Below are 19,654 nucleotides of genomic sequence, written 5' to 3' on the forward strand. Positions count from 1 at the left end.
TTTGAAGAAGTGGAGTGACATCCAATCTGATATGTCGTTCAGAAGGCTAGTGATTTGGGCGGAGACTGAAGGGGTGAGGCGAGAGGTAAATGTGGCTTACTACTACTAGCAGTACTAATGTGTTATATTACCAGTTTGCCAGGATGGATGTGGGAGACTCTAACGTAAGCTGTGATGTTTGTGATCTGAGGAGACAAAAACTGACCCTTTTTGCCACCAGGCTAAGTCATGTTTGGTGTAGGTCAGATACTGCACACCATCCCTGCTGTTAGCATAATGGTGGCAGCATCATGCTGTGGGGATATTTCTCTATAGTAGGCCCTGGATGTATTATGAGTGTAGAGAATGAAGCAAAAGACAGAGAAGTTCCAGTGGTAAACCTGATGGATTCTTCAAAAAACCTGAGCCTAGGGAGAAGATTTGTCTTCCATCAGGGCACATAAAGCCAAAACTGAACAGGAATGATAATGTCCTGAAATGGCCAAGTCAGAGTCTAGATCTCAATCCAGTAGAGAATTTGTGGCTGTAGTTTACAGAAGAGTTGTTCACTCCTGCTACGTTTGAGTAATTTTGCAAAGATAAATGGGGAAAACATGTAGTGTCCTTATGTTCATTGCTAAGAGACCCATGTACACAAACTAAAGACTGCCAAAGATAAATTTACTAAACACTGACTTGAATGGGGTTTATACTTAGGCAGTCAATTATATAAATAAATTAGATTACATTGCTGTCTATTTTCACTTTGATATGAAGGAGTATAGTTCTGTTGATTAAAAAAACTAAATTAAATCAACAAAGTTTTAGTTTTCTGTGATATAACATGAAAACTTCAAAGGGGATACTTTTTATAGGCACTATATTTGTAGAGGTTTCCTGGTACACCATGATAATTCTTACATTGGAGACATCAACAAACTGGTGGATCTCAGCAGTTTTCCTGCCTCTGGAGCCACATCTCACTATACAATGTTTGCTTTCAGACAAAATGTGTAGGAAAGTGCAAGTGGAGCTCATGTTGCATTTGTCTAAATGTTTGAACCCCCCAAAAATCTTTTTCCTCCTTTCCTTATTGTGTCAGGTAACCTTTGATTCCACTTTTTTTTTTTTTTTGGAAGGTGTTACCTCCTGGAATTCCTAGGTTGTGCTTTATTCTAAGCACATTGCTAATTCTGCCTTGACATTTAGGTTCTGTTAGATTTCTGAAAAGAGCTTGTCTTGAAGTAATACAGCAGATAACCTCTTTCACCCGCTTCTCTCACACTGCTGGAAATGCCTGCAAGTATATTCCTTGTATAGAAGTTCTGATGTGAGTAACAAAGACTGACGTGCCCTAAGGATTTTGATGATTGTACATCTGTATCTCATGTGCAGCTTGAACCTGTTTTTGATAAACTATTATCTGTAAATCAAGAGTGCGGCAGCAAGGTGTATAAGGTTATAAAATATTTCAGGAGCAAATATATTGCAGTCAGAAAAGTAAATTATTAATTTTACATTTGAAGGCTTCTTATGATGGTGATTTATTGTTGTAAATCATGTTCTGGTCAAAGGAAGAGGCTCATTACTTTACTTTTACACATCTTGTATTGCCTTCTTTTGCATGTTTTTTTTTTTGTGGTTCACCAATGTGCAGACATTGCTTTTTAACCACCTCGCTCCCGCCATATAGTCCAATGACGGGCGCAAGATCGGTCAGATGTGGGCAGTAGGGTGGCCACTGATAAGCTGTTGAAATCTGCGTCGTAGTTCAGCCTGGCCAAAATTAGACACATCAGATGACAACTGTCGATTGGTTCAGTCATCCTTTACCTTTTTATAGAATATGGATATTTTTTGTCTATGCATGTAATAGAAATTAGCCTTGTTTTGCTGTTTTTCTAATCATGGTCTCTATGTTGCTTTGGTTCAGTTACACAGAAGAATTTACAAAGGCATTCCCCTTCAGCTCAGAGGTCAAGTCTGGTCACTAATCCTAGATGTACCTAAACTGAAAGATGAGAGAAAAGACCTTTATCAGGTAAACAACAACTTCCTGTTTTACTCATCTGTTTATATTTTTTATACATTGCTTTCATTACACATTGCATTCCAGGACAATGAGTATAATATTTACTTTTATATTAAAGAAATCTATGGGCATAGCATACATTTTCATTTCGTAACATCAGCATTGTAATAAGTTTTTTTTTTTTTTTTTTTTTTTTTTTAAACTGCCTATTGCATAGATTGTAAAGTGACAAGGTATATATTCCACGATTACAGAAGAATACGCATTTCTGCTTTTGCAATGCAATAACAAGAAAAAGGGTCTTAATAAACTAAAGTAAACACAAATAGCTGTCTCAGTTTTGTTTAACCACTTGAGGACCGCACTATAGAACTTTCACTGCTAGAGGGCAGCCTTCATGTGCAAAAATTATTTATATATATATATATATATATATATATATATATATATATATATATATATATATATATATATACACACACACATATAGTAGGGGTGTGCAAGAGTGAGCGCTAATTGGCGAGCTGCTGTATACACCAAAAAAGACCATGACCATGTACTTGAGTCCAAAATGGCTGCTGGACCAGCAGGGGCCTCGGCGGTGTGACATCAGGATGCTGCGGCTCCTTCTGACGCGTTTCGTGCTCTAGCACATAGTCCTAGGTGTATGTCAGCATGCGTCCGACATCTATTGTGTCCCTTTATATAGTGTAGAGAATGGCCATTCTCTACATTATCAATAAATATATTGAAGCAATATCACACTATTCCGTCCACGGGATGATCCAGCTGACCCAATGAGATTTATGTTCTCAAATGCGCTACAATATTGCGCATCTGGTGAGTGCGTAATTTTATTATCTGATTATCACCAGAAGAATCTTTAAAGGATCACCCTTATCCGAGACTTCACGTCTATCTGCTACACAAGGACTCTGTCACTTTAGCTACACCTATGATCACCTGTATTGATGTATATTTGCACTTTGTCACTTTATATTAACCTACCACCATTAGTTGCACTCGTTTTTGGATATTGATGACCATATCATGGGTTTATGATCTTTTATATTGTGTTTATATCATTGCATCTTATACTCTGTAGTTTTTAGCGCTGCACCTTATTTTATACATACTATATATATATATATATATATATATATATATATATATACACACACACATATATATACATATTTTTTGCACTTCCACCGTAGGGGACGCACACGCTCTGCCGACACCTCGCTTCTGTCAGCGGCTCACACTGTCAGGCTGGAAAAAGAACAAGGCTCTGCCTATGTAAACAAGTCAGAGCTCTGTTCTGACAGGAGGTGAACTGACAGGTGGTGTGTCTCTGCAAAGCTTGTAACAAGATCCTTCAGTTCCTGTAGTAACTGGGCCACCTAGTGTACACCAAGCACATAGCTAGGCACACATTTGACCCTTTTATTGCCCTAGATGTTATCCCCTTCTCAACCATTGTCATTAGTACAGTGAGCAGTGCATATTTTTAGCACTGATCACTGTATTAGTGTAACTGGTTATCAAAATCCTGCTATAAGTCGCTGATTGCCGCCATTACTAGTATTGAAAAGGAAAAAAAAATTGCAGTATATGTCTGATAGTTTGTAGACACTATACATTTTACGCAAACTAATCAATATACACTTATTGGGATTTTCGTTTACCAAAAATATGTAGCAGAATACATTTTGGACTAAATGTATGAAGAAATATTTAATTTAAATTTTTTTTTATTAGATTTGTTGTATAGTAGAAAATAAAAAATATTGTTTTTTTTTTTTTTTTTTAATTTTCAGACTTTTTTGTTTATAACACAAAAAGTAGAAACCCCAGCGGTGATCAACTACCACCAAAAGAAAGCTCTATTTGTGATAAAAAAGGACAGAAATTTAATTTATGTACAGAGTAGCAATTGTCAACAGTGCCATATCGCAAAAAATGGCCTGGTCAGGAACGGAGGTAAATGTTCCAGAGGGCAAGTAGATAAAAAAAAAAAGTCAGAATAGAAACACTTAACAAAGAAATGTGCATGTGTGATCAGATGATGTGTGTAGGTAATATCACAATGATTACTATCAAATCAACTCACATTGGTGTTCAAAGTGAGTTTACAATTACGCCAAATATACTTTATTATTTGGTGTTTACGGGGGGCCTTTTCTATTCGAATAGCTCAAGCTCATCTTTTTGTAGGGAATGGTTTGGTTGACTCTTTGTATCCATTGGGAAGTGGTTGGGGCCAAAGTCTGCATCCATCTAAGTGCTATCATTTTATAAGCCAGGAATAACGTTTCTGTATTATTATTATTTAATTTTTTTTACAGAAAAAATCTGGCATACCTGGGCATATCAAGTATGCCAAGGAGAGAGTCCTCTTCTGTATTTAGAACAGGGGTATTCAGTAAGCAAGAAAGAAGGTCCACAACCTGTTTCAAATACCTAAACACAACTGGGCAGGTCCAGAATAAAGTATAAGTGAACCCTCACCTTGTAAAAAAAAAAACATTCAGTTTAAAATTGAAATGAAAGGCAAAACATGTATATAGATTTTACATTTACATTTCTCTGGTCGACATAACCCATGGTATCTTGCTGCCTGCAAGCAGTGATTGCTTTTACTGACTGTGCTTCCTGAAACTCCTCCTCTCAGCACATCTGTAGTTTAGACAGCAGGCTCTGTGAATTCTGTGACACAAGCAGTGCGTATTCATAGGGCATAGTGAATATGTGTCACAGAATCCAAGGAGGAAAATGTGTTGAACTTTTCACAATGTAAATTTTCAAGCTTCAGGATCATGCAGATGAATTGGGGTAGGGTAGAAATAATTAAAATACAGTGTGGAAATAAATATGATTTTAAATTCTGACCATAGGTACACTTTCCCCAGACCATTCATTTCAACAACAATCTTTCTAATAATGATATCTGTGTTTAACACATTTTTTTTTGTAATTTATTTACCTGTAAAAGCCTCCCTTGTGGACATCCAAAAAGTCTTGCTCTTTCTGCTAGGTTGCACCATCTTGGATGCGATGTTAGCAGCTCCAGCAGGTTCAGAACTATCACTCAAGTGACATTCTGAAGAATTTCTAATTACTACTCCTCTGACCAATTTATAAAAGGTTTTGTAGGGAGAAACAAAGTTGCTGGGCAAACAGAGACAGTAATTGGACACACGCTGAGGGCTATGACTTGCAAAAAAGGTTGGAATTGTGTTAGGGCTCATTCACACACAAATGCAGCTGTTCAGGGGTGTACACATGCCACAGCAAGTCATATTCATTGTGTGGTACATACTGCCGCCAAACATGACCCATTCAAGTCATTTTTCCAGCGCCAACTTTTGTGATAAAATGCACTTTTAATAACGTTTAGTGAACACAAGCAAAACACAACACAATACAATACTAATTTTTAGGTAAAATATGATGTTACACCGAGTAAATAGATACCAAACATGTCATGCTTTACAATTATGCATGCTTGTGAAATGGCGACAAACTACAGTACTTTAAATTATCCATAGGAGATGCTTTAAAAGCCTTTACAGGTTACCAGCTTAGAGATGCACAGGAGGTCTTTGCTAGAATTATTGCTTTTACTCTGGTGTTCGTAGTAATACCTCACATTTCTGCTGTGATCACTGTTTACATATATATGTGTTGATCGATCACATAAAATACATTTACGTTTTTTGCTGTAACATGAAAAAATGTGGAAAATTTCAAGGGGTAAGAATACTTTTTCAGGGCACTGTAAAACACAACAAACCTCCCCCCCCCCCCCCCCCCCCCCAAAGGGTAAGTGGGACTTTATATGTACATCTCCAGTGTTATAGGAGTTCTCACAACTTACCATTTGGTATGAAAACTTATTTTATTTTGTACAAAATTTAAAAGCAACTACAAAACAAAAATCCATGCATAAATTCTCAAATAACATTTTGGACACTACAGCAAATGTCTGCACATTTTGCAGAAGTTCCACTTCTTCAGGAGAGCTGTTTAGTGTCACTGGGATAAGAAGAGAACATATTCCATCTAGAAGCAAATTGCCAGTTTATTTCAGAATAGCAAAAAATGCTATCTGGGGTCTACCCTTTAGGATGAGGAAATAAAAACCACACGGAGGGTCAAACACAAAAAGGAAAAACAAACATACAAGAGAGGGGGAAGAACATGCATACAAAAACCCAAACAGAGGGTGAAACATGGGTAGTAAGTGTATTTAGTTTGCTTAAAGGCTAAGTTCACCTTTAGGAGCATGTTACATGTATTTAGGGTGTAACATGCTTCTATGCAGCCACCTTTGTGACAGTTGGTCGGAGATTTTCCCACACAGCTGATCACAAAGTATATACAGTTGCCGGTTATCGGCAGCACTTTCCTCACGCTGTCACAGCATGAGTAAAGTACTGCCAATAACCAACAAATGTCACAGAGCAGATCTGCACTGATTTTTAGTGCCTCCCAGCAGTGCCATCCACCAGTGCCCAGCAGTGCTGTCAGTCATTGCTCCCATCATTGCTGCATATCAGTACAGCCTCATTTAACGCACATCAGTAAAGGAGAAAAATTACCTGTTTGCAAAATTTTATAATAGAAACAAAGAAACTTTTTTTCCCCCCCCAAATTGTTTGTTTTTGTATATAGTGCAAAAATAAAAACTCCAGTGGTGATTAAATACAACCAAAAGAAAGCTCTATTTGTGTGAAAAAAATGATAAAAATGTCATATGGATACAGTGTTGCATGACTGCGCAATTGTCATTCAAAGTGCAACAGCACTGAAAGGTGAAAAGTAGCCTGGCCAAGAAGGGGGTAAAAGTGCCCAGTAGGCAAGTGGTTAATAAAATATACATAATGACAAAAAATGTTGTGCAGGGTTTCATATTCAATTACATAGAAGAGTTAACAAGGATCTTAATACTTTTGCAAGGTTCTGTAAATCTTTACAAAAGAAAAAGTATATTAATTTGCTTTAAGTAATATGCAAACTTAACTTTAACTGAAATGCCTTGTGTATTGCTTACTGTGTTTTGATACAGGTCCTCAAACTGAAAGCAATGCGCCTGTCACCTGACATCAGACAGATTGACCTGGATGTTAACCGTACATTTCGAGATCACATTATGTTCAGAGATCGATACGGAGTAAAGTAAGGAATGGATTCATACGTTTTGTTTTTTTAATTCTAAAAAGTTGAGTGCCTAATTTCAAATCATGTTCTCTGTTATCTTTGTAGGTTCTAAGGGGTTTTTATAGCATATGACACAGCAAAACAAAAGTATTTAATTATTTAAGTTTTAGTACATGAATGTGTAGTTTTCCTGCAGCATATCAAGGCTATATGAAAATAACAAATGGACTCATACACATGGGTGTGTTCGCAAAGCACATGAGTCCTATGGGTTATTTCCTAACATTGGATTGCACAATCTGTCACCTTAGAGAGACAGTGAGGCTAGCAGCAGATAGTGATCGGATCTTCCCTTCGTCCCTGCATTATTTTCCTTTTAGTGCTCCAGCTGAATTACTTCATAATACCCATAAGTGGCTTGGCAATGGTAGTAATAAAGTAACTGTAAACTGTAATTACTAGGGATGCACTGAAATTTCGGCCACCGAAACATACCGGCCGAAAATAGCCCTATCGGCATTTTGCTGATTGGAAAAATGTAGCCTATACAGAAGACGGTGTGTACTGAAGATGTGAGGGGGCGGCTGAGAGAGGCAGGAGAGGAGCAGTGTATACAGTGTCTGGCTGTCACTAAAAGTCAGTGCCGGTTTTTAAATGTAATTACCGGCTTATAGCTCACAGAATTAGCTGTCACTTTCCTCCCAGCTAAAAGAAATAAAGTTTCCTTTTAGTTTATTTCCTGAGATAAAAGAGACAAAGATTCCTTTAGCTGCGGGGCAAGTGACAGCTAATTGCGTGAGCTATAGTGAAGAAAAAAAAGCTGGCAATTGCATTTAAAAACCAGCACTGACATATAGTGATAGCCAGTGAGGGAGCCTCTCTGTATACACTGCTCCCCTCCTGCCCCCTCCTTGCACTCACTGCCCCCCCCCCCACAAAGAGAACCTGTCACTCATATGCTATCACATAGGTACTATTGGTCCCCTATGTAATAGCAATACAATCATAAGTTTAAAAAAAATAAATAAAAATATACATGGAAGTGGAAAAAATAAAAATAATACGCAGACATTTTGGTTTTGGTTCGGTTTTCGGCCACATGCATTCTGAATTTTTGGTATCGGTTTCGGCACCAGAATTTTCATTTCATTACACCGCTAGTAATTACTGTGTTTTATTTCTTTTCTGTGGTTTAGGCAGTGGCGCAGAAATGCCTTATGATAGTACTAATGGTACAGCCCTGTGGAACATTACACAACTCATTGGCCAAATGAGCTGACCTTGTAAAGTTTTAATAAAGCTAGCTAGACATTATTAGATCTGTCCTCGTTGCTTGACCAGCAGATACTTTTGTACTTCTATGGCCAGATTTGCAGCACAGGATTATTCTGCACTTGAAATAAATTCCTGAATGATGGACACATGAATAGAAATACTAATTGAATGACTTTAGGAAATATGCCTGTTATATTCAATGGTATATCTGTAAACATTAGTATTTTCATCAATAGCAATGTAGCAATGGGGCATCAAACTGAAACCTAGTTTTATATATTGAAGAAATTATTTTAGGATTATATTTGATGTTGATAACTCATGACTTGTGATATTTCTCATTCTTGTCACTTATTTTTGTTGAAATGTATGATTTAGTGTATTGCTGCTTCATAGTATTCTATTTCAAATTCTGTCATTTTTGATAAAAGGTCTGGTCCCCGTGTATGTCTGCTAGTTTTCATTTAGGTGGAAATCTTCTGTCAGCTTCATTCTCTTCCTGTCATATGATGGAGGAAAAAAGGATCCTTTCCACCTTGCAGTTTTAGCAAGACTTGATACAGAAGTTATGCTAGTCATCTGCTCTTAAGAAACCTGCCAGTAGAGAAGGGTACTTACGCTTTTTTTCCTGTTGCCCGCTGTCAGATAACAGCTCGTTGGCATTCATTCACATGACATTCACATTCATTCACATAGTTTTTTGCATTACCTATGCAAGGCAAGTCAACAGGTTTACTTATGCCTGTGGAAAACAAGGAACAGAGGGCACACCAACCTTGCGCATTACCTTTTGCGATAACTATTTGATTAATAAGAGAGATGTATACTCACAAACAGCATCCGCAATAACACATCAATGTCCACAATGTCCTTAGACAGCCCGGTCAGCTAAACAATCCCAGACACAAGAAGACCCTCCAAATGACTTATGTGATTCGAGGGAAGTTCCCCTCTTCCTCACTTTTGCCAGTTCCAACAGCTGCTTATGCTGAACTCACCTTTCCTTTGGTCCCTTTCCGCTCTGTTCATCTGGAGATGAGAAGTCATATACAGTACCTGTCACTCCCCTTTTTCCCACCTGTTGGCACCGATGCTTGGCGATTGGCTTGTCTGGCTCCCAGCACTGTCACATTGGGGTGAGGATAGGGGAACTTACATGGGGCTTCTCCTCACTTCTGCAGGTGGATTGAACATTGAGGGAACGAACAGAAGGAAAGTATAAGCAGATGTAGAGGTCCGCATAATTGCTTTGCCAGGTGCACTTCAGGCTTTACTACTTTGAAAATTATAGACTCTGAACTCATGGCTTATACTCTGAACTCATGGACTATGATTTCTTGACTTCCATACCCAAAAAGGATCAACTTGCCAGCTTGAGAGCTATCTTGTGAAAGGTGTCTGGAGTGGCAACATGGGAATTTCTTAAACGACATGTTCTTCCTGGGCAGTTTAAGAGACATTTGAGTTACAACATTTGAGAAAAACTGCAAAAAAAGAGCTTGAACTAGATGTTAGATTTCCATTTAAACTGGGCATCCATTTTGATGTCCACTGTATTTAAAAAATCATTTATTTTCTATAAGGACTAAAGAAAGTCGTTGGTCTTTATATGTTTTCATATTTCAATAAGGTTTGTCTCTCTTCCCTATACTTTCAAAGGGATGATAATAGCTGGTGATAGAACCATATAAATGTGTGTTTCTGTTTGATATTTGTCATATTCAAGTGCTTTTCAGCAGAAGTGTTGCCATTGAATGTCTTCTAGGCTAAGCGCTATTGAACAGGACCCTCGGTACTTCTATTGATTTTACATGCTTTTTCTTCTTTCTGCCTCTTGTTAGCTTGTTGATTAGAGCTGTGAAAGTGGCTTTTCAGAAATAACGTGCGATTATGACAGATGTAGAAGACGTGTTTAAAGCAAATAGTCCAAAGTATTTCTTTGAAGGAACTAAAATTTCTCATATTTCCTTACAGACAACAGGCTTTATTCCATGTATTAGCTGCATATTCATTATACAACACGGTAAGTAGTATTGTGGGTTCCCATGAAATGTTGAAATATTTTCCTTTAGGTCAGAGAAGTTGCGTTTGAAAGAGTAGTGTCTTGTTTGCAAGTATTTCCGCACCTTTGTTTTATTTTCTTACATGAACTCGAAAAATAACTCTAATGGTTATGACCTAAACATAAGAACTAGCTGAATTTGGCCCACAACTCGCAGATAGGAAGAAAAGTGGTACAAATAGTTATTGAATTTGGCGCACTGCATTAACAAACGGCTATTAATGCCACAAAAGGACCTTTTATTGAATTCCTTTGACTGCTTTCTACTTTTTAATAGCTCAACTTTTTCTAAAAATCTTATTAGTAACCAATCAGATTCAAGCTGTTCTTTTTGGGGAGCAGAATTGAAGATGATAGAAAAATATCTTGGCTACTGTATGCAATATATAAGTTTTGCTTAAAGTCCTAAAGGTTCAGCAAAGAAGGTTTTTCACTTAGCCAAGGATTATACTGTATATTGTATTTTATGGAAAATGCAAGAGAATGAGTAGAAGCACCAAGTAAAAAGGAAAACCATTCTATTATTTGGCTTATCAGGCTTCACCTACAACAGAAAAATTATATTATGACATTAATCCTTTAAAAATTATGCATTGTTAAAACTTTTATCTTAAATTGAAGTATTTAAAACGAAAATGTTTTGTCAATATTGGCCAATTGGACTTTACCTGTTATTTTTTTTTCTTTAATATTTTATCTAAATTGTTAAGTTGTTAAAGGTGACCTGCTTCCTGTGAATAATCAGATGACTTTGCATCTGTTATGACCAAATATGCCTCACAAGCAAGTAGTGTACAACCAGCTTTAGTTGTCCTGTAATGAAGGGACCACAGCCCTCCTTATGAAATTAACCATGTTTTGTAATCCAGTTTGTTTTTTTGTTTTTTTTTCTTTTTTAAATTTGAATAATGTACAATTTCAGTTATACTAATTGTGCACAGTGATGGATAGCTCTGTTCACCTGCATTAAATTATAACTAAACCACAGAAGGTGCTTGCTGGAAAATCTGTTCGCATATTGAATAATGCGAACAGGTGGCTGGGGTGGAAGGTTCTGATAATTTTTCTAATCGCCCAACATGAAGCCACTATATATAGATTACGCTACCTGGCTTTCTAGGGCCTTGCAGGTTCCTTCTTCTGAGCGAGTGTCAGTAGTCTTGCCATATCTTGTACAGGAACATCTGTGTGTAATTATCATGTTGGTCACAATGCACAGAGAATTCATGCTGCTCAGGGAACACTACACATGCTAGATCTCTGTGCAACCAGATGGTATTTAAGTGTATGCAAGAAATCTCTTGGCAAAATTTCTGCATAGTGTCAAAACCAGGCTTGTTAACTCTGTAATCTTGGCAGTGTGTGAAAGGCTGCATGTCTACAGTGTCTGCGTGAGTTCACAATGTCCCAAAATGTAGTGTGCAGTAAGGGCTTGAGGAACAGGTAAAAATCATTGTTTTAGGAGGGTAGGCTTATTACAGGATTGTTACACTTGAATAAACCTAAAATGCATTTTTTTTCCCTAAAACAGGAAATGTGATTTTGATTATTGCTGTCTAATAAAAGTATTAAAGTGGTTCTAAAGGCTTAAGGTTTTTTTTACCTTCACGTATTGTACACATGAAGGTAAAACCCTTCTCTGTGCAGATTCCGCCTTAACCCCCTCCCCTAATATTTATCCGAGCCCAATCGTGATCCAGCGCTGTGCATGAAAGAAGCTGCTCTTCTGGGCAGGGGTGGGCCTGAGCTGTGCTTTGTGTGTTTCATAGACAAACAGAGGCGGCTTGGGAGTGAACGAACGAGCATGCATGTGTTTCCCCAAAGCAAGCAGCTTTCCCTGGGGGCACTTAGCAGGGAGGGAGGGGCCAGGAATGTCAGCAGGGGACCCAAAAAGAGAAGAATCAGTATTGCTCTGTGCAAAACCATTTCACAGAGGCGGTAAGTATAACATGTTTGTTTTTTTTTAAAAATATTGTTGTATTTAACTTGCATGCTCCAATATTTTTAAATTGGAGCTGAGCAAAGAAATACCCATTGTGTTAGCAGCTTTAAGGAGGAATTTAACTTCACATTTGTACATGTCTCAAAAAAAAAAGCAAAAACCTACTAGAGTCCAGCTTTGCCCTTCAGCAGTGCCATCTTTAATGGAGATCCCATGCGTGCACAGGTATGCTGCAGGTCTCTACCAGTCTTTAGCATGGACTCTGTGGCATGCATGCACAACATCTCTCAGACTGCTCTTGGAATGTCAATGTCATACTTTCCAGGAGGCATTTTGCAAGATCTCACACAAGGGATCTTCTATGCGTATGCAGTTGCGCCAGGCCCTGCAAAGTCGTCTAAATTATAGCTTCATAGCAGTTCACTCTTTTAGTAAGACATCTCAGAATAGTGCCAATAAGGGATTTTGTTTAAAATAACCCAGTCAGTTTTAAAGTATACATTTCCATTTAATTTTTCAGAAATGCTTGCCAAAAGTTCTAGGGGCTAAAGGAGCTAAAAGTTTGGTATTCAGATGAGCACTAGAGGAAGCAAAGTTCAGTTCAAATCTGTGTGTAGGTTGAACTGATAACTCATCCCTATTTGACACACATGCACTTCGTATGAAAAATTATATTTATGCTATTATATCGATGTTATGTCCACTTTAAATTCTGTTCGTGTATGTAAACCTAAAATCCATTTTGTGGTATGTTTGACATTTGTCTTTCTGTATAAAGTTTTCTTAAGCAAACAGTTTTTGAGAATCTTTTGCAAAGTTTCCTTCTTGGTGATCCTCCTAGTAACAGTGCTTTCTGTTGCAGGCTGGGAATGCCAAGCTGCTTCCTTGCAATTAGCAGTAGCATTATCAGCCTACACTTCTTGGCCATTGGAGTGGTCTGTCAGGTCTAGCTGCCAAATAGCCAACTGAAGGAGCTTGCATGGGTGGACGACAATGCTAATAATTGTAACGCAGTGGCTTAGCGTTATAAGTCTGCTACAGGAAGTGCTGTTGCTGGCAGGATCTGGCAGGTTAAAAAAATTGCAACAAATTACAAGAAACAAAATACCTTACAGAATGTTAAAAGCCACACCAAATTTTATAGTAGAGAGTAGAGAAGGGTAAAAACTGCTGATATATATATATATATATATATATATATATATATATATATATATTTATTTTTTTTAATTTTCAATTCCTGTCCTGTAGACTCAGTAGGACGTTAGAGGCTCTCTTTCTATGTTAGGGATATCCACTTCACAGTTGTCACGGGAAAAAATATTGCCATTGGAAGATCTTTCCTCTATTGCTGTTCTGCTGACTCAGCATTTTGGACTTGTCATCCCTTTTATTCCCAGTGTAATTGGTGATCAAGACAGTTGGGGAGAATACATTTCCTGAAACACAGCACTCATTTGAGCTGAACAATATTACGTTGATCCATTTCTGAGATGTGCTTTTGTAACATTGTAACAGTTTTTGTGGCATGTACAGTATGTATAGTACTTGTTTCTTATTGTTTCCTCATCTTAGTCTGAAAATGTTATTGCCAGTTTAGGTACTGCTTTTGTGTTTTCAAGTGCTTGCTGACCAGCGTATGTGTATATATACAGTCTAGGCAGCATGCGGTAATACCAGGATGATCCTGAGAAAACCAGTACCAGGATCGTAGCTGCAGCCATGATCCTGCTACTGTTTTTTTCAGCCAGCAATTGGCTTTCCAGTAAAAGTGGACCAAGTGGATTTACAACCTCCTGGTCACTTTTACAGCACTCAAAATAAAAATGGAAAAGAACCCCCCATCCCCTGTGCGTGCATGCAAATGCAAGCACGCATGTGTGTTCAGCACGCATATATAAACTGTGAATGCACCACACATGAGGTATCACTGTGCATGTCAGAGTTAGAGCAATAATTCTAGCACCATAGTGAACTTTCAACTCTAAACTGATAACCTGTAGGCTTGCAAAGCATCACCTATGGACAGTTTTAAATACCGTAGCCATTTCACGGGTGTGTACAGTTTTAATTCCTGACATGTTTGGTATCTATTTACTCAATGCAATTTTATATTTTACCAAAAATGGGTATTATATTTGTGTGCACTAAAATTCATTTAAATATGTTTTCCTGAAAATTTGTGATAATATGAAAATAAATAAAAATAAAAAATTGCAACAGCCACCATCGTATTCTCCAGGACCTCTGCTTTCAGAAAATATTTCATGTTTAGGGGTAAACATGCACAGTTTATCATGTATGTGAAAAATAAAACAATTGTCACAGTAGGCAATTGGTTAATTTGGCCAAAAGCAAGAAAAGTAATACAAATGGATTATATACTGTACTTGGATATTCTGAATTCCTTCTAGACACATCAAGGTTGAATGTTTTTGGTTTTAATGAGCAGTAGTTGGGTAGCATCACATTCTTGTAAGTTGGCATATGCGTCAGTTCTTTCACTCTTCATGTATCTATTTTTATGATTGATGTCGTGCAGGAGGTTGGCTACTGTCAGGGGATGAGCCAGATAACCGCTGTGCTCCTTATGTACATGAATGAAGAAGATGCGTTTTGGGCTCTTGTGAGGCTTTTCTCGGACTCTAGACATTCAATGCATGGTAAATGAACTTTCATTCCTTGTTTGCATTACACTTATCAAGGGAAGCTGTGACAATAGAAATAAGAGGACTGCTGATCCTGACTTGATTTTAAAGATACATGCTTCCGGGCTGTCATGCTGAGCCTGGCTTTACTACCTAGTGAGTCACTGACCTGGAACAACAAGCATGGCACCAGAATCTTAAAGCAGAACTTTACTCATAACAACTTGATAAACATTAATGTTCTTTAGCAAGGAATATACATTCTACATTACTAATTATGCCAGCAAAATTAGGGTGTGCTATAATTTGCCTCCAGCATTGCTTGTTTCTCCTTTCTGGAGACTGCCATTTTGCTTTGAGAGCTCTTCCCTCTCCTTGGTCTCGAAAATGATACGCCGCTTTCTGCACTTCTATGTGTATTTTGAACCTTGACTGCATTCTTGGCTCAGCATGACAGGGAAGTGCAGGAGCTGCATTGTACTTGGATTCACAGTTGCTACACTGCCCTGAGAATGAAATCCGGAACATAAGACCCGCCTTTGCAAGTTTAACTATTTGCTTTTGTGTCTGAGGCTGTGCACAACAGGATAAGAGAGTGAAATACTAGATTTCAAACAGCATAGGTACTTATTTAAAATGTTTTATACATACAAAAGGGACCAGCAGGAAGCAATCTGTCAATACTTACATTTCTGACTAAAGTTGCACTTTAACTACCATCCTGCATACATCTGGGTTGGTGACCACTGGATGGTAAAGCCAGGATAAGGATGATAGCCACACAGTCTGAAACTTTAAGAGCAAGTAAGCAGTGTCAGCGCCCAAACATCTACCCTTGCAGCTTCACATTAAAGTAGAATGAAAGGATAAACTTTTTTAAAAGTTTTGGATAGAGTGGAAAAGGACCAGACCCCTTGTCATTTTTTTTTATTGCTGTCTGTGATCCCCATTAAGGATATTCACCCTCTCTATTTGTTCCGTTTTACCACTATCATTAAAAAAAGTAAAAGAAAAGTAATAGGGGGAAATCTTGTAATGGGGACGCTAGTTTGGGTGACCCAGGGGTCCCCAAGGAATTCCCTTAATCTTCAGAGATTTTCTCTCGCTTCCTGTTTGACTATTCAACAGGAAGTGAAGGGAAATCTCCATAATGGGCCAGAGATGGCGATAAAAATTCAGACGGGTTTTAACCCTCCTTGTTCTCTATCCAAAATGAAAAAAAAAGTTTTTGCCTATAGTTTTACTTTAAGGGAACAAGGTACTGGCCAGCATTTTTCTTAAATGTATAGTTCCATACAGCACCACCCTGTGCTGTTCCCACCTGCCGAGGGTGTCCTTGAAATAACAGACACTGGCTTTGTCCCTTTCTAGCCAAATTGAATGACAATAATGTGTCTGTGGTTGGCCCCTGAGCCAGCTGATCAGCTGCTTTTGGTTTAAACTAGCAATCAGACATGCTAGAAAGCCTGTCCCAATTGTTGGTGTTCCTACATGAATTTCCTATGCTTCCTCATGTGCTCCCACCCCTTTAAACTATTATTTCAGTGAGGTGAGGTGATACATATGTAAAGCACTCTGCATCGATGTTATCAACATAATCCCTGTGGGATTGTGGTTCTTTATTAGTTGAGCGTTTGAAATTATTTAATATATTTAATAATAATTATTATTATATTTTTTTGTTTAGGGTTTTTCGTCCCTGGCTTTCCAAAGCTTCTCAGATTCCAGGAACATCATGACAAAATCATGAAAAAATTTATACCGAAACTTAAACAGCACTTTGTAAGTAAAGGCTTTGCCTTCAAGTATATTTACACTTTTGCAGCCAAATTGGAATAACACCCACTTTATATTTGTTACATGTTCTCACTAACTTGCAGCTCACATTTTCCATGCTCATTTATGAAAACTTTAAAACTGATGCAGGGAGATCTCCTGGCCCCTATCACAAGGAGGGGCAGGGAATTGGGGGGCAGGGGGTGAATGCTGAATTTGTTACACCTTAAATATGGGTGTAACATGTTCAGAAAGTTAAACTTCGCCTTTAACGTTTAAAGTGACCCTAAACTCTCAAAAAAAGTTTGTATTCCTAACTGAAAAAAAGTATCTTTTTATTGCTCTCAATATTCTCTTCTAAATCTCAAAAGTTCTTTTTTGGTATCATGGTCAGCCTTTCCTTTTCGAGGGTGGTTGTGTTCATTCTCGGTTGTCCTACTGTATATAAGAATGTACCAACCTCTCTTGCTTGCTCCTGAGATGCTCTAGGGACTGTTTTAATGTAGGAATTTGTCATGTGCATCGAGTAGTGCTTGTGACCGCAACGAACGTCCACTGAACCTACAAATATAACTCACATAAGGCATGGAGGCAGAAAAAGACAGTAGGAAACCATTTAAACAAAAACAGATTACTTGGCCATTAACTAGTGTATGTTTACAGAATATTTTTGGAGAATAAGCATGACGTTTAGTGTAACTTTAGGGTTTACCATAATTAATCTTGTCTGTACTGTCATTGAAATATAAATAGGGCTACCCTGTTCAACTTGCCAGCCAGCTAACCAACAAACATTGGTCAGCAACCCCAGTCTAAAAATGGCTTTAATCAGCAAGGAACATGGATAGGTATCACTTATCAAAAAGGGGGATAAGAAAGCCAATGTACTGTCGTTGTATCTGGTCAAGTTATTAAATACCTGGTTGATCCCGCTGCTGCCATGACAATTAAAAATTGTGTACCATTGGATGAAAACAATAGCTGAGGGTCATGTAGACCTAGCCTTTCATCCTCTGTGATCTTTGGATTCTTTAAATGGAATATATTATCTTGATAAAGTTAAACGCATAAATGTTACACAGAGATGATACAGAGGTGAATATTGAAAAGGTTGTTCTATTATGTGTTTGTCAATTGAAGAAGCTGTATTGGTTCTTAGCATATACTGGTTATTTTTGCTTAGGGTAGGAAACACAGTGATTTTGCGTCATTGCGCCTCCTTTCCAGTACAATTCAGTAGTCTACTAAGACTACTTGAAAACAGACTATGTGGATTTTTAAATTTGCCTCAGCAGTTTTTTTTGCCATGGATGCTCTGCTGTATATAAAACTACTAGAGGAGGAATCTGTAAATCTGTGTGTATAGTAAAAAATGTAGAAACCTCTCAAAATGACAAACGTTTTTTTTCTGGATTTATACCACTGTTTCTGACAACCAGTTGGCTAGTATTTAAAATTGTCAGATAATGGAAACTTAGTAATACTTTTATAGATATGACTTTTTCAGTTTTGTAATAATGTAATTTTGTTTAAACTTTAGGAAACTCAGGAACTGTACACAAGTCTGTATACTATGAAATGGTTTTTCCAGTGCTTCCTAGACCGGGTGAGAATATAAAACAATTAATAGCAGCTATGTCTTTCTTATCTTTATTGTAATTTATATGTATGTAGTTTTTTTACAGCTTATTTTCTTTGGGTAAAGTCTACTCCTGAGCAATAGGCATTGTGTTAGCTTAGGCCACCGTAAAATAGAAGAGTGATAATTGCCTAAGTTTAGAGACTACATTTTGTCCAAAGAAAATAAGGTTTAATTCTAGGGTAAGGGTCTATTCCTGTGCTCTCCAAGACGTCATGTTACTGTTGGCTGCTGTAGTGGAGAAGTTCCTAACACAATATTAATTAGTGCACTGGGGGGGTGAAGCACGGCTCCTTCCTGATGATCCTTACTTCTTTCTCACCATGTCAAGGCTGGTGCTAAGTACTGCAGTGCCTCTTCTCTGTATGCTGAGAGTGCAGGAAGGAGAAATGGTGGTTCATACATAATCATATAGTAGTACAAAAATAAATCTGGTCCGTCAGAAATTAGACAGTATAGGTAATCCAGATGTCTGCATCTTTATCAGATTGCTGCTACAATTGACAACTGATAAGCCAGGGGAGGATCTATCATGGTCCATTTGTTTGGACATTCCATTTATCTGTTACTGCAAGTAGTTGAGAATATGACTTAAGCTGGGTACACACAGACTGAATAGCTCCTGATTCAGCAGGAAATGGGCGCCATTCAGACGGTGTATACAGCTGTCCTTCTGACAGAAGCCAGTCTAAGGACCGGCTTTTGTTGAAGGGACATGCTGGAAAACCAGCATCTGATCAGTGCTTGTAGCTAATGGCTATGAGCACTGATTAGTGTGTTCTGTACAGGGTTGAAAAAAAAAAAACAAAAAACACCTCAACGTGTGTACCAGGCTTTAAGCCCAGTACACACATACCAAAACTCGGCTGGCTGAGCAGGAACAAGATGCCGATCAGCACATGTGTACTACTGTCTTTTCAACAGAAGGCTTCTGTTGAATGGTCATCCTTTAAAACCAGGATTTGATCAGTGCTTGCAGCCAATGTCTGCAATTGTTGAGCAGTATATTCTGGAAGGGAGTCTCCTTGTCAGAATACAATAGCACAGCAGCAGAAATTCCTGCATCACACATTGTTGTGTTGGTTTGTCAGTTTTTTCATTCAATCAGCTGGCTGAACTAACAAAAAAAAAAAACAAC

The 19,654-nt window shown here is 37.9% G+C and overlaps 1 protein-coding gene across 2 annotated transcripts in view; it reads left to right on the plus strand.

Moving 5' to 3' along the window:
• Window positions 1-19,654, plus strand: part of USP6NL (USP6 N-terminal like) — a 215,140-nt gene that overhangs the window by 150,889 nt on the left and 44,597 nt on the right. For both annotated transcript variants that reach the window (XM_089686373.1, XM_089686366.1), the window contains 6 exons: window positions 1,913-2,020; window positions 7,083-7,192; window positions 10,424-10,472; window positions 14,996-15,116; window positions 16,789-16,883; window positions 18,418-18,483. In XM_089686373.1, the coding sequence (XP_089542499.1) occupies window positions 1,913-2,020; window positions 7,083-7,192; window positions 10,424-10,472; window positions 14,996-15,116; window positions 16,789-16,883; window positions 18,418-18,483 (549 nt within the window). The remainder of the gene's footprint in view (window positions 1-1,912; window positions 2,021-7,082; window positions 7,193-10,423; window positions 10,473-14,995; window positions 15,117-16,788; window positions 16,884-18,417; window positions 18,484-19,654) is intronic.

This window comes from Staurois parvus, unplaced genomic scaffold (genome assembly GCF_062004578.1).
Source record: "Staurois parvus isolate SC_StPar_1 unplaced genomic scaffold, SC_StPar_1.0 ptg000019l, whole genome shotgun sequence".
NCBI lineage: Eukaryota > Metazoa > Chordata > Amphibia > Anura > Ranidae > Staurois > Staurois parvus.